Source organism: Saccoglossus kowalevskii, chromosome 19 (genome assembly GCF_978046115.1).
Source record: "Saccoglossus kowalevskii chromosome 19, keSacKowa6.1, whole genome shotgun sequence".
Lineage (NCBI taxonomy): Eukaryota > Metazoa > Hemichordata > Enteropneusta > Harrimaniidae > Saccoglossus > Saccoglossus kowalevskii.
Window position 1 is genome coordinate 3,281,829 of NC_140659.1, and position 14,942 is coordinate 3,296,770.

The following is a 14,942-nucleotide window of genomic DNA, read 5'->3' on the forward strand; positions in this document are numbered from 1 at the left end:
CACATTTGAACACAAATTTTAAAGTTTAAAAAATGTATGTTACCAAAAGCATCGTTGTTTAATTAGGCAGGTTATTTATTATATTTTTTACACAGCACTGAAATCCGATTTGGACTTCATTCACTGACTTAGTTGTTGATTATGCGAATACAATTACCATGGAAATTGCCTTCTTCAAACATGTCCATCGCTAGGGCTGTGCCTCTCCATGTGACAGCATTGTCGTGTACCCAAACAATACGTCGGGTTACTTTGAATAACTCAAGAAAACAGCCACTATTGTAATCATTTACTATTATATTTTGCCAATGTATCACTGCCATGAACAAATCATTAAAAATGAGACATAATATGTCTTTGGTCATTGGCTTTTGTAAATTATGTGCATTTCATATGGCAAATATGAAATATTTATATTTCTGTTCTATGCTGGGGAATCGAACTAAAATGATGGACATTATGATACGTTGCCCCCCAAAATAAAACTTGTATTCATGTAAATAAAAAATGTATTTTACACGCGTTGTATACGTCGCTATCGAACAGGACGCGGCACGATGACTGCCACCATTTAAATATATGTTCCATACCATTGTAACTTAATGTAAAACGTCGTGGAGGTAAAGATATTGAATGAAAACATCTTAGAACATTTATTCTTCATAATACTAGCAAAAATAATAGTAAATTAGCAAGTCAGCTTAACTCCTGATTAACGTTAATTATGTCCACTGGCAGATTAGTTTTACCATCAGTCGGATTGTAATGGTTCGGTACTTTGGAGATTTGTTATTAACGTGATATTTATGTGAAAAGAAACGGTTTCTGTGATCGAAAAAGTTTTAGACATTTCCCTTTAAATTACACGAGTATGGTGATATCACATTGACTGAAGGTCTACTGTACTACTGTAGACTATAGCATTGCTGCCCACACAAACGTACGGTGTGGATCATGTGAGCTTATTTTATGCTATAAAATTGTTGTATATCATAGCATACAACTCAAATAAATAACAATGCGAATATCCAGTATCCTCTCCCTCAAAATTAAATTATTGTGTTCATTGATTCTAGTAGGACCGCTGCCAAAACTTAACATGATTTCGTGCAGTACCCAAATCACCAATAAATATGAGATATTAAATTGCAAAGGACAGTGCGTAATTGACTTTTGTAATTAAAATAAAGTAAACTAAATGGAATATAACAGAATTCAATAACAAACTGAACACACCAGAGTTGTAAATCATTAATATGATACTATTGGATAGCGAGAGATATTGTGGCATGTACACCCGAGACATGGTAAATTATTGAGAGGTGCTGATCATTGCTAGACTATTTATATATGGTCACATGTTATGCACATAAATGTCATAGCCCTGTTCACAATTTGATGATAAATAGTACATATATTCGGTCATGTGATATAAATACAGTCGAGTAAGCTGTTGACATTGACAAGGCAGTTAATAATTTCAGTTCAGTTCAAACATTATTTATGAATTACAAACAATAGAAACGCACTGATATAAGTACATTTCATAATCTGTATTTCATATAAGTATCAAATAAGAATCCATAATGTGAACAATCAATTGTTTTGTGTCCTTGGGAAAGTAATTTGCATTAAAGATTAGAACTGAAAATCTTGATCATGGGATTTCTACATTGCAATAATATTGATTTGTAATTCGCGTTCTCCTAAAACTTTGATGAATATACCATTGAAGTTCTACACTGACGACAGAAGAGTATCAGATTTGTATATCATATTATTATCGACTTAATAATTTCACGCGTCAGATCACATTCTGAACAATACTCATGAGCTAATTTTTTTAGATTAGATCACCATATGGCCCTCGGCAATTGTCAATGTTTTTGTTAATAACGTTTTAATGTGATAGGTTAAAGCGCGCACAACAAAAAACGTTGCCAAGGTAACAAACCAACCAATACAAAATTTATTTATATATTTTGCCGTATTCAAGTCACTGAAGTTTTTATTTGATATGTTTGTGCAAGGAGTTCCGGACATTGAATGTCACCGTTGTGTCTTCTGAATTTGTATGGGCAAATTGCAATTATGAGTGTATTTTGCCAAAACAACCATATTCTATGTTTGTGACATGGATGTGTGATTATCATACTATTATATTGGCAATAAGTAAGTTTAATGCGAAGCTGTTCTGGCATTCATCAGGACCGGTCCAACACAAACACCCACTGACCAGTGGGTTTACCATAACCACTGGGTCTGTGGTACAGTAACCCAACGTAGGGAATGATATAACCCGGGTATTCAACGCAGGTGTCAGATGCAACACCCACTATAATACTGGAATACTATAATATAGACCAGTGCAATTAATTATAATATTTCAACAAATATAACGTATATCAACGATTGTGTATTGCTTTACCATATACAATATTAATAAGGACCATTGTAAAATGTATTCATTTTATTACGTTCCAATGAGAAAAGTCACTGTGAAAAAAGGAGGGGCGGGGTCTATAAATATCCGTAATAATTATGTAATGTAAGGACATATTTAGATAAAGTCTATTTAAAAAAGTCATCATCAATCCACGAAGCATGTAATGTATTTTTGTTTTCTTTTTTACGTAAGTTAGACAAAGCAGGATATATTATGTCACCGTCTAGAGTACAGCAATATAATGGGTGACATGGATAGTTAACTTGCGTTCTACTCCTATACATCGTCTAGCGATCATATTATCTAATGACCTTAGTAAGTAAATTGAAACTGATGTATCGTACCAAGAACATGCTCCATGTGTGACCATCGTGCTCGTTGCTATGATACTGCATATCATATACACTCTTGAATAGTCAGAACAATATGTTTGTGCTTGGTACTTCATAGTAAGAGAAATGAAACATAGACAAAGTGACACTTACCCACTGATCAATCGTGGAGCTACTTTAGACGCGTATTGGAATGTATAGTACATTCTGCTTTTGTAATAAATTGTTATAGAATATCAGTCATTATCGCGTTTTAGGATTGATCAAAGGTGTATCCCCACTTTATATCACATGCAGAACACCTCTGACTTATTACTGAGAAACCCCTGGGACATATTATAACACACACCTTTATGGACGTCGTCTAATGTGTTAATATGATAGTCGCTTAGCATTTGTTTTCAAATAAGTGCTTTTAGATTATTGCACACATGATCCGTCGTTAAAACCTGTATTCCTGGCATATGAATACCCCTACATCACAAAAGTTGACTTTCCCACTCACGACTCAAACACTATACGACATGACTCATATATTTGAAATATATTGTATATATTATCGATTAAACAGCTCTTCAATAAGTATATTTGACGTCAATGATGACTTGTCTATTCACATGCAGGTTCTTGTCAAAACCACCATACAACAAAAATGAAGTTCCCGATACAATATTGATTTTTGTTTTATAAAATATTATATTTTGATCACTATTTATTGTAATATCATTCAGCTGTACATTAGACATGGACGCAATATAGTAAAATCTAATTAACATACTATATGAATATAATTTGTCATTTTCTATTTTAGTCAATAATTTCTCGACGCAAATGGCCGCTATAATATCGCTGAAAACTAGCTGTTGTCTCATCAAATGGTGTTCCGTTATCTTGGTTATCGGTCCTCTGTTCCCTGACAAATATAACCTTGCTAGTTGGAAAAGTTAAGGCAATGACAGAAAAAAATATAACACTAATGCCGTGAAATGTAATGTTATCACTGTATCACAAGATAGGCGAGATATAATTATAGCTGTATGTGTATTTGTCTCAAATGGTGAAATAATAACATCGTCAAATAATATCACGTACACTTTTTAGTTTAGGAGATTGTGATCAAACATCGATGGACCAAGATTGTCTTTTCTGACTAAGAATTTTACCACAATGATACTCCCACTATCAGCGTACCATTATCAGCGAACTATTATCAGCGTACCATTATTAGCGTACCACTATCAGCGTATCACTATCAGCGTACCATTATCAGCGTACCACTATAACGTACCATTATTAGCGTACCACTATCAGCGTATCACTATCAGCGTACCATTATCAGCGTACCACTATCATCGTGTCACTATCAGCGTATCACTATCAGCGTACCACTACCAGTGTACCACTATCAGCATACCATTATCAGCGTACCATTATCAGCGTACCACTATCAGCGTACCATTATCAGCGTACCACTATCAGTGTACCACTATCAGTGTAACATTATCAGCATACCATTACCAGCGTACCATTATCAGCGTACCATTATCAGCGTACCACTATCAGTGTACCATTATCAGCATACCATTACCAGCGTACCATTATCAGCGTACCATTATCAGCATAACATTACCAGCGTACCATTATCAGCATACCATTATCAGCATACCACTATCAGCGTACAATTATCAGCGTACCATTATCAGCATACCACTATCAGCGTACCATTATCAGCGTACCACTATCAGTGTACCACTATCAGCGTACCATTATCAACGTACCACTATCAGTGTACCATTATCAGCATACCATTACCAGCGTACCATTATCAGTGTACCATTATCAGCATACCATTACCAGCGTACCATTATCAGCGTACCATTATCAGCATACCATTATCAGCGTACCATTATCAGCGTACCATTATCAGCATACCACTATCAGCGTACCATTATCAGCGTACCACTATCAGTGTACCACTATCAGCGTACCATTATCAACGTACCACTATCAGCGTACCACTATCAGCGTACCATTATCAGCATACCATTATCAGCATACCACTATCAGCTTACCATTATCAGCGTACCATTATCAGCGTACCATTATCAGTGTACCATTATCACCATACCATTATCAGCGTACCACTATCAGCGTACCACTATCAGCGTACCATTATCAGCGTACCATTATCAGCGTACCATTATCAGTGTACCATTATCACCATACCATTATCAGCGTACCACTATCAGCGTACCACTATCAGCGTACCATTATCAGCATACCACTATCAGCGTACCACTATCAGCGTAACATTATCAGCGTATCACTATCAGTGTACCATTATCAGCATACCACTACCAGTGTACCACTATCAGCGTACCATTATCAGCATACCATTATAAGCGTACCACTATCAGCGTACCATTATCAGCGTACCATTATCAGCATACCATTATCAGCGTACCATTATCAGCGTACCATTATCAGCGTACCATTATCAGCGTACCTCTATCAGCGTACCATTATCAGCATACCATTATCAGCATACCATTATCAGCATACCATTATCAGCGTACCATTATCAGCGTACCATTATCAGCGTACCATTATCAGCGTACCATTATCAGCGTACCTCTATCAGCATACCATTATCAGCGTACCATTATCAGCTTACCATTATCAGCGTACCATTATCAGCGTACCATTATCAGCGTACCTCTATCAGCGTACCATTATCAGCGTACCTCTATCAGCATACCATTATCAGCATACCATTATCAGCGTACCATTATCAGCGTACCATTATCAGCGTACCATTATCAGCGCACCACTATCAGCGTACCATTATCAGCGTACCATTATCAGCGTACCATTATCAGCGTACCATTATCAGCGTACCACTATCAGCGTATCACTATCAGTGTACCATTATCAGCGTACCACTATCAGCGTATCATTATCAGCGTACCTTTATCAGCGTACCACTATCATCATATCACTATCAGCGTACCACTATCAGCGTACCATTATCAGCGTACCATTATCAGTGTACCACTATCAGCGTACCACTATCAGCGTACCATTATCAGCGTACCACTATCAGCGTACCACTATCAGCGTACCATTATCAGCGTACCTCTATCAGCATACCATTATCAGCATACCATTATCAGCGTACCATTATCAGCGTACCATTATCAGCGTACCATTATCAGTGTACCATTATCAGCGTACCACTATCAGCATACCATTATAAGCGTACCATTATCAGCATACCACTATTAGCGTACCACTATCAGCGTACCACTATCAGCGTACCATTATCAGCGTACCATTATCAGCGTACCACTATCAGCGTACCACTATCAGCGTACCATTATCAGTGTACCATTATCAGCGTACCATTATCAGCGTACCACTATCAGCGTACCATTATCAGCGTACCATTATAAGCGTACCACTATCAGCGTACCATTATCAGCGTACCATTATCAGCGTACCACTATCAGCGTACCATTATCAGCGTACCATTATCAGCGTACCATTATCAGCGTACCATTATCAGTGTACCATTATCAGCGTACCATTATCAGCATACCATTATCAGCGTACCACTACCAGCGTACCATTATCAGCGTACCATTATAAGCGTACCACTATCAGCGTACCATTATTACCATTATCAGCGTACCATTATCAGCGTACCACTATCAGCGTACCATTATCAGCGTACCATTATCAGCGTACCATTATCAGCGTACCATTATCAGCGTACCATTATCAGCGTACCATTATCAGCATACCACTATCAGCATACCATTATCAGCGTACCACTATCAGCGTACCATTATCAGCGTACCACTATCAGCGTACCATTATCAGCGTACCATTATCAGCATACCATTATCAGCGTACCATTATCAGCGTACCATTATCAGCATACCATTATCAGCGTACCACTATCAGCGTACCATTATCAGCGTACCATTATAAGCGTACCATTATCAGTGTACCATTATCAGCATACCATTATAAGTGTACCACTATCAGCGTACCATTATCAGCGTACCATTATCAGCGTACCACTATCAGCGTACCATTATCAGCGTACCATTATCAGCGTACCATTATCAGCGTACCATTATCAGCGTACCATTATCAGCGTACCATTATCAGCGTACCACTATCAGCATACCATTATCAGCGTACCACTATCAGCGTACCATTATCAGCGTACCACTATCAGCGTACCATTATCAGCGTACCATTATCAGCGTACCATTATCAGCGTACCATTATCAGCATACCATTATCAGCGTACCATTATCAGCGTACCATTATCAGCGTACCATTATCAGCGTACCACTATCAGCGTACCACTATCATCGTATCACTATCAGCGTATCACTATCAGCGTACCACTACGCTAAACCTGAACGGGATTTGCCAATTGATGTCATAATCGTTCTCCCGTCAATGACACGTTATTAACATCTCGGTTATTTTCCCAAGTGCACACTATAGACGACTTCAATGTAATTGCAAATGCAACAGATGTAATAAAGATACTGTAGTTTTGTTGCTATTCAATCCTGCCGTTGAACGTTTAATTGTAGTATGCATGAGATTCTGACACCATTATTAATGGATCAAGACAACAAAACAAACATTTCACACCTCGTCTGTCCACGAGTCCATACATACGTATCCCATGAATATTCTAGTGTGTAACATTTGAAAACGCGTGAACTTCTTCACGATATTTTCATTGAAATTCAATGAAATGACAAGCCAATGGATAATGGTTTCGGTATTACAATTACAATAAGTAAATAAGTAAATAAGTAGATTATTGTACATCATATTATCATTGTAATATAAAAAGCAGTATTCGGACTTACAGAACACTTTAAACACATACTGTGTTGGACTGTTAACTATTAACACCACTAATTGAGCCAAATATTGAAATAAGGTGTTAAGTAAACGCTATTTTTTCACTCAAACGAGTTGCTGTTACTCCATCTGTGATTTGTGAGCAACCACGAAGCAGGAAATTGGAGTCATTATTCACTGTCACAATGATTGGAGAAGATAAATACAATTGTTTTCAGTGATTTTCTATAGAAGTTCAGTCATTATATCGGTCGATGATTAATTCCAGTGAATTGGACTACCATGAATGTGTGCAATACAGAGTTCAGGGGGCCGAGTTATGTCTCTATTTAGTTTTCATGATTGCCGCACTGCCGGGAAGTTACAGATTGAATCGTCACGCCCCAATTCAGCTAATTCCACATTGCAGCGCAGTGAAAGTTGCATATAAATCTTTCGGCGATAAAATGTTACAAAAACGCTTCATACATGTTAATCATCAATATACTGTGAAGTTACACTGTTTTTCCCCAGTGCCAAGATGACTCAATTTACGATTAGAAACAAAAAAAATCCGTATCACATCTTATTCAGATTGTATTACAGATCTACGAGAAATTGTATGTGCATAATTATTACGTAATCCAGATTCTACTGGTATCGTTTTCAAACTCTTACGATTGTCATAGTGACGGTAGCATATTGGATTGTCGTCTCCTAGTTCATTGTGTATTAAATCTATGTGCAACAAAAGCTGATTACAAATCCACAGGTGATAAAAGTAACGGAGTAATGTTTATATGGTAGTAGCCAAATCTAACAATTTTTAATTTAACAATTGTTTACATTTCTCTGGAACGGAAATTTAATATTGTGAATAGTCCCGATCGCCATTTGAAAATTATTTGTATCTTTCTTTATAAATTATAGTTTTACTTCATTTTCCTTCCGTGATATGTCACGTGCTCCAAACTGTAATTCACATGTGTCAAACATTATGTCAATTATTGATTGGAAGAATTGAAATTCAGTCAGTCAATAGGTCAGTCTCCCTTGGATAATTATTCACGGTTTCATGCGTTAATTTAACTTGGATGGCCTTAACTTAATAGATGTCAATCTACGAATGCGAGTCTTGTACTAACACTTGTAGATGCATAATCTGTCTATGCAAGGTTCCTATACACCAAACATTACCGTGCTTACAATATAAACCACATGAAATGATAATTACGTCTGGTGGATATATATGTGAACGTACATTGAAATGAAACTAACAACGGGTGCGAACTAAGCTATATCATGACTGTTACAACAAAATGCTTATTTCATGCATAAATAATTAGTATCATATGAATTGACATTTATTTATATTAGTAGCATAGATCATTCCAAGATATTCAAATGCAATCAGTTTGAAAATATTCTATAATCTTTGTTTCTACAAATGCATTTATCTATATCATTATTTACGTTGATATGTCACGTAATGAAACTAAATGATAAACTCAATAATAATAATAATAATAATAATAATAATAATAATAAAAAAAAATAATAATAATAATAATAATAATAATAATAATAAAAATAATATGTAAATATGTTTCATTTCCAGGTAGTGAAAATGATGATAGTCGTACTGGTGATCTTTGCTGTATGCTGGTTACCATTGCATATATATATGTTGTTGGCAAGGCACCACCCATATCTCTACAAACAAGCTCATATGCAGCATGTCTATATGGCTATATATTGGTTGGCAATCAGTAATTCTATGTATAACCCCTTTATTTACTGCTGGATGAACGATAGGCAAGTAGTGTGCTCAGTATCATGTAATCATTTGTTAAAAAACAATTTCATATTCAGGAATATATATCTAATCGTCACGTGATTGAAGTAATATGCGCATCTCGCTTATGAAATCCAACGATGGGAAGATATTCTGAGAGAAAATATTATAATCTCAATTAGACAGAAGACAGTCCACAATTAGGCCACAACTATTTAGGAAAGGCTTTTATAACTGCACAGCTTCTGTCCGAATCTAGAGAAGTAACATTGCACGTGTTACATGTAACCTGGCAACGCACTGAAATAAAATCAGATTTATATGACGAAACACTGTGGTTGTCCCGTTTTGATTTGTGAAATGGCAATCTTGACATGGTCTCGCAATTATAATAACATATTCTGTATGTACATCACCTTAAAAAGTGCCGTTGACGTAAATGCACAGCAGTATACATTTATTTGCGTTGAAGGATGTCTCAATTGTAGTACGATGAGTTGCTATGTTGCGTCAGATATCTGTAGCACAGTATACATTTGTATGATAGATGTTAAATCATGAATATCTTAGATTGATGTAATTATGACAAGTTTTTTCGCAAGCGTTGCTTTATATATTATATCTTTTTGAGTGTATATACTGCACAGATGAATTCATATCTTTACTGATATTCAACGCCAAAGTTCCGAATAATTATTGATTGTATTCGATAATTTGAATCCTAGTATTTATATTTGACACGTAATGCATATACGTATTGAGGCAACAATGTATTGCGTATATTGTGATTGGCATAGCGCGATTTAACGTTAGAGATCCTCGATTTGCAAGTGGATACATCCCTAGAGGTATTTCAGAGTAATTTGAGCTGTAGTGTTCACCTGCGACATGCATGCATTTCCAATTAATACAATTAGCGCTACTAGCACAAATAGCAGTCTGGAAAATAAAATTAGGGCATAAGTGACTCTGCTTTTTATAACAGGTTTAAATGGTTTACGTGCAGTCTTTACATATATCCCAGGGGTTAAACAAGCAATTGTTTCAATATACGTTCCATCATGTATTGTTATGTGTCCTTGGCGAACATTATAAGCTTGCAATGTTTATTTTCGGATTACATGAACGAGAATATTTAATATTGACTACTAAAGTGACAATAATTATTTGTTTGTTATTTTTACATTATATATTCAGAACTAACTAAGAGATGTATTGTGTTTACAATTGTTTTGTTAACAGATTTCGTCGAGGATTCAAGCGAGCGTTGCGGTTCTTTCCATGTGTTAGAATAGAGCCATTCCGAAAGATTCATCGTCCAAGCACCATCAGTGGGAGTACACATTCTTCAAAACTATCCCGAAATGGATCTATCGAAACTACTGCGACCGAAGCTCATCATCAAACTGTCGAAAATGTCATGTAGAATTGAATTGCATCTGATATCACTTGTCAAATGTTTCCACTCACTAGTCATTCGCGAATGCAATGTTTTAGAAGTAGGTGTTATTATATAACAGCAGTAGAATTCAAACTGTTCACTTAATGTTTAGGTAAATTATATAACTAAACACATTTAAAATTATTTTGTAGACAAGCGAGCTTGTATGGTTTTAAAGTTCATGTTTTAATATAATGTACTGGATGTACTATTTTACATCAATCATGTACCCTCATATATCCATGGATCACCTGACATAGTTCAATGAATTGCGTTAGCCCCAGCGGTATCGCCTGACATTACTAACATGATAGATGGATATGATAGATAGTTCCCCCCACGCTTTATTTCCACTCAATTAACGTTTCGTAAAAGAAGAAAAAAAACATTTAGTTGATTGGCAAGTTCGCATTATGTTACGTCAAAAGAATACGTAGTATTGGCAGATTGTGAAAGCAATTATAATAATTTATTCACCATCAAATTTGCAAAATCATCTTCACAAATTTGCATAACCGTTCACTTTTACGGTTTTCATGCACCTAAAAACTCAATTGATTCTATCATGCGGAGTTGTCATCCAGGTAAATAATAGTATTAATTGCGTTTGAGTTTTGGGTTCTAAAATATTACACTAATTTCACTTTTTATATTACCCAACATTTTGCAATCTATTTAATGTAAACTTGGTATTTGTACGTTATACAAGTTAAACTTATATGCACAATTTTATTATTCGGCCACGACTGGTGATTTCGCAATGGTGAAACATATTTTTAATTTTGTAGTGTAAAATCCATGTACTGTGTTCGCACAATGTGGTAAAGAATACATACATTTTTGTCTCTATTATGACACACTGTCAATGTGCATGGGACGTCAATCAGTGGTTGCCTCTTCAGTTGGCGAGCTTGTTTTGTCGATCATGTAAGTGATATCCTGAATAATCTTTGCATTTACTGCATTATATACTTGCACCCTAAACACCCAAATATTGGACAGCAAAAATCTATATAGGACATCGTAATAATATGGTAGACCGGCGATAATTTTGTGTTGGATCATTTCCATAATATTTATTTCTATTCTGTTTCTATTCTGCACGATTTCATATGAATTGTATAGTTGAAAACATATAGTAATTATTATTGTAAATACTCGTTTTAGGACATTTCATTCGAATTACTTCTGGTAAATTTAAAAAGTGTGATAGTGTTATTAATAATTTGGTGAATCATTATCATAAATTGAATACTGGATATATTAGGTAATGTTATTCACAGTCTATATTTTCTCCCATCGTTCATAGTGTTCTGTAAATTTTGTTTGTTTTTCAACGTTACGATAGGATAGGATACGATACGATACGACACGACACGATACGGTACGATATGATATTATATGATATGATAAGAATCAGTCTACTCTATTATTGCATACAATCGTTTTTTTAAAGCTACACAAATGTATTTTAAAGATATGTGTATGTGTTTGAATGTAAATGAATGTAGTGTTATTATACACAGAATGTCGATTTATCACACTGTGAGCAGACCAGTCTCACAGTTTTATTGTAAATTATTGATGTTTAGATTGTCAAGTCGCACATATGTAGGATATTCCACCATGTTTCCAGAAACGAACATGTGGTGAATAAATAAATATGAAATCCGTCAATCGAAGAATGAAATAAGGAACGCCAATGAAAACGAAATCATTGTGGTTGCCTACTGCGAATGAGGTTAGTTACTCGGGTTATTATGATGACATTTACAACAAATTGTATGTTTATGTGAAAGCTATAATTTACATATAATTGTGTCAATGCGATTTTGTATTGTTTAGAGAGATGTCCAGTGACATGGTCACATTCACTGTCAAAATACTCTAAATGTATTTATTGTCCGTCCAAATGCTATCGGATGACTTACAGTAAATACAAATATATATAAGCTCTAAAATATTCGGTTCTTCATTTACCGTGATGTTATTTTCGCTAGTTTCATCTATCGTATGTGTAATTTGTGGAATACTATGCGCACACAGGAGTATTTGATTTATTGCTATTAATTATACCGTGAGTGACTTTTATTGACTAGAGATAAGTATCTATCCAAGCGAATACATATGTACTACTGACAAGTATATGATTTACAAGTAGTCAGAATTATTAGCTTTTTTAAAATATTCGTTCTTTCAAATACCTTATAGTTGGCAAGTCTGTTGTTTCAGTAACCGTTACTTTTATTACTTATTATTTGTTGTCATGCAACGATGTAGTACAAGTTGGAAAGTAGACAGACACTGCGCAGTTGAACTAATAATTAAAGTTGCATTCTTATTTTATCTTATATGCAGAACACCTACAATAATTATTGTGATTCCAATCAACATTGATAAAATTCGTGTGTTTAGCATCATATTCTGAAAAACTACAGCAAAGAAGCGGATGCTTACACTTGTATTTTCGTAGTGTATAATCACCAAATCAAACATAATATTTGCTGTTATAATCACTCAAGGTCATTGTTACATGACTTACTGTATTTTAGTAAAGTAAATTCGAAGTGTTTGTGAAAGGTTTTTGCAGATCATACAGTGTGGATGCTACTGGAATTACATACCAGCATATATATCTATCATCTATTTAAATATTATGTACAGTTATGGGTTATTTCATTCATTATTAAATTCATTCAATGTTAGAAATGTTTTACGATTGTTAAATATTTATGATGTAATTTATGGAGTAAATTATAGAACAGATTCAAAAGGCTGGCCTTGAAAATGTATATAATTATGAGACAAATACGTTATGCTTTTTGATTAATGTGTGCTTCGATGTTGAATAAAGATAATCACTGGTAAAGACTACTATGATTTGTTACTACTGTTAAAGTTTAAATAATCCTTATGTGTCTAAAGCGGTTGTCGTTATCTTACAATGTCAGTAAAAACGAAGTGCACCTTACGCCCAATTGTAATAATCATTGACATTGATCAATGTTAATATTTTATTGATCTATCAAGTATTGTTAATATTCAAAAGTAAATAGCTAAATACCAATTATACTCTAAAAAAATGTTCACTCAAATTGGCACACAATCTGAGTACGTGTTTAAGACGCAATCACTAATTGAGACAGTTTCATAGTATTGGCACAGTTGCAGGAAGTCTTTTGTCCCCCAGGAGTCGCTAGATTGAACGTAGCACCGCAGGCAGTATTTTTTGTATTTGATCTGTCAAATTGGTTTATATGGTGTGATCACGTCACATGTATATCATAGACGCGTATCATGTAACAAATTGGATGTCATTAATGTCAATTTATAATGAACGAGATGCGTAATTGTTATACCCAGTATATCCCTGTACGATCAGGTGTAATTTAATTTACTAAGTATACGACCTGCAGATTATTGGTAATTGTGATTTAGAACAAAAACAACATAGTAATTAGTTAGATTATTAAACAATAGTTATTATTTTGTATGAACACTTTAGTTTGAAATATGCACAAAAATGTGCTTTTTTGGTCAAAAGTGATTTAAAAAAAATAGCTTCTAAACCATGCTTCTGTTTCCTGTCAAAATTGGTTTATGGTACATCAATGCATAAATTAACACCCAGGTTAGTTGTCTGTTCGACTGTTCAACCAAAAACAATGCCCCAACGGCGTTTGGAAGATAAACACATTGTCAATCATTTGTGAAAATTTCAAAACAAAAGGTCAAAGCGTCTAGGAGCTATTTTTTTTTTAAGTTCTAGGATGTGCACTAAAAAGAAGCTGAGATAATTGCTAATTTGCATAACAATTCACTCAGAAAGAAGTTTGCTAATGCTAATAATTAAATGGCTGTAACAGTTCTAAATTTAAATGTATTATCGTTTTGTTAAAAATTAAATATAGTGCATAATATGGAGATCCCGTCATTTCTTTTTTTCACCATGTTTCTTTTTTTATTATTTATGTACAGTCTTGCTAAATCTTGCTAAGCATTACAAAGGGAGAATGTTTGCACCTGTTATCTATATTTTAAAATCGTTTTTTG

The 14,942-nt window shown here is 34.8% G+C and overlaps 1 protein-coding gene across 1 annotated transcript in view; it reads left to right on the top strand.

Annotated features, from left to right (window-relative positions):
- The window catches only part of LOC144352221 (substance-P receptor-like), a 39,654-nt gene extending 28,704 nt beyond the window's left edge, over positions 1-10,950 (top strand). The window contains exons 3-4 of the mRNA XM_078009384.1: positions 9,272-9,468; positions 10,691-10,950. Of these exons, the coding sequence (XP_077865510.1) occupies positions 9,272-9,468; positions 10,691-10,874 (381 nt within the window). The 3' untranslated portion in view covers positions 10,875-10,950. The remainder of the gene's footprint in view (positions 1-9,271; positions 9,469-10,690) is intronic.
- The last annotated feature ends 3,992 nt before the right edge of the window (positions 10,951-14,942 follow it).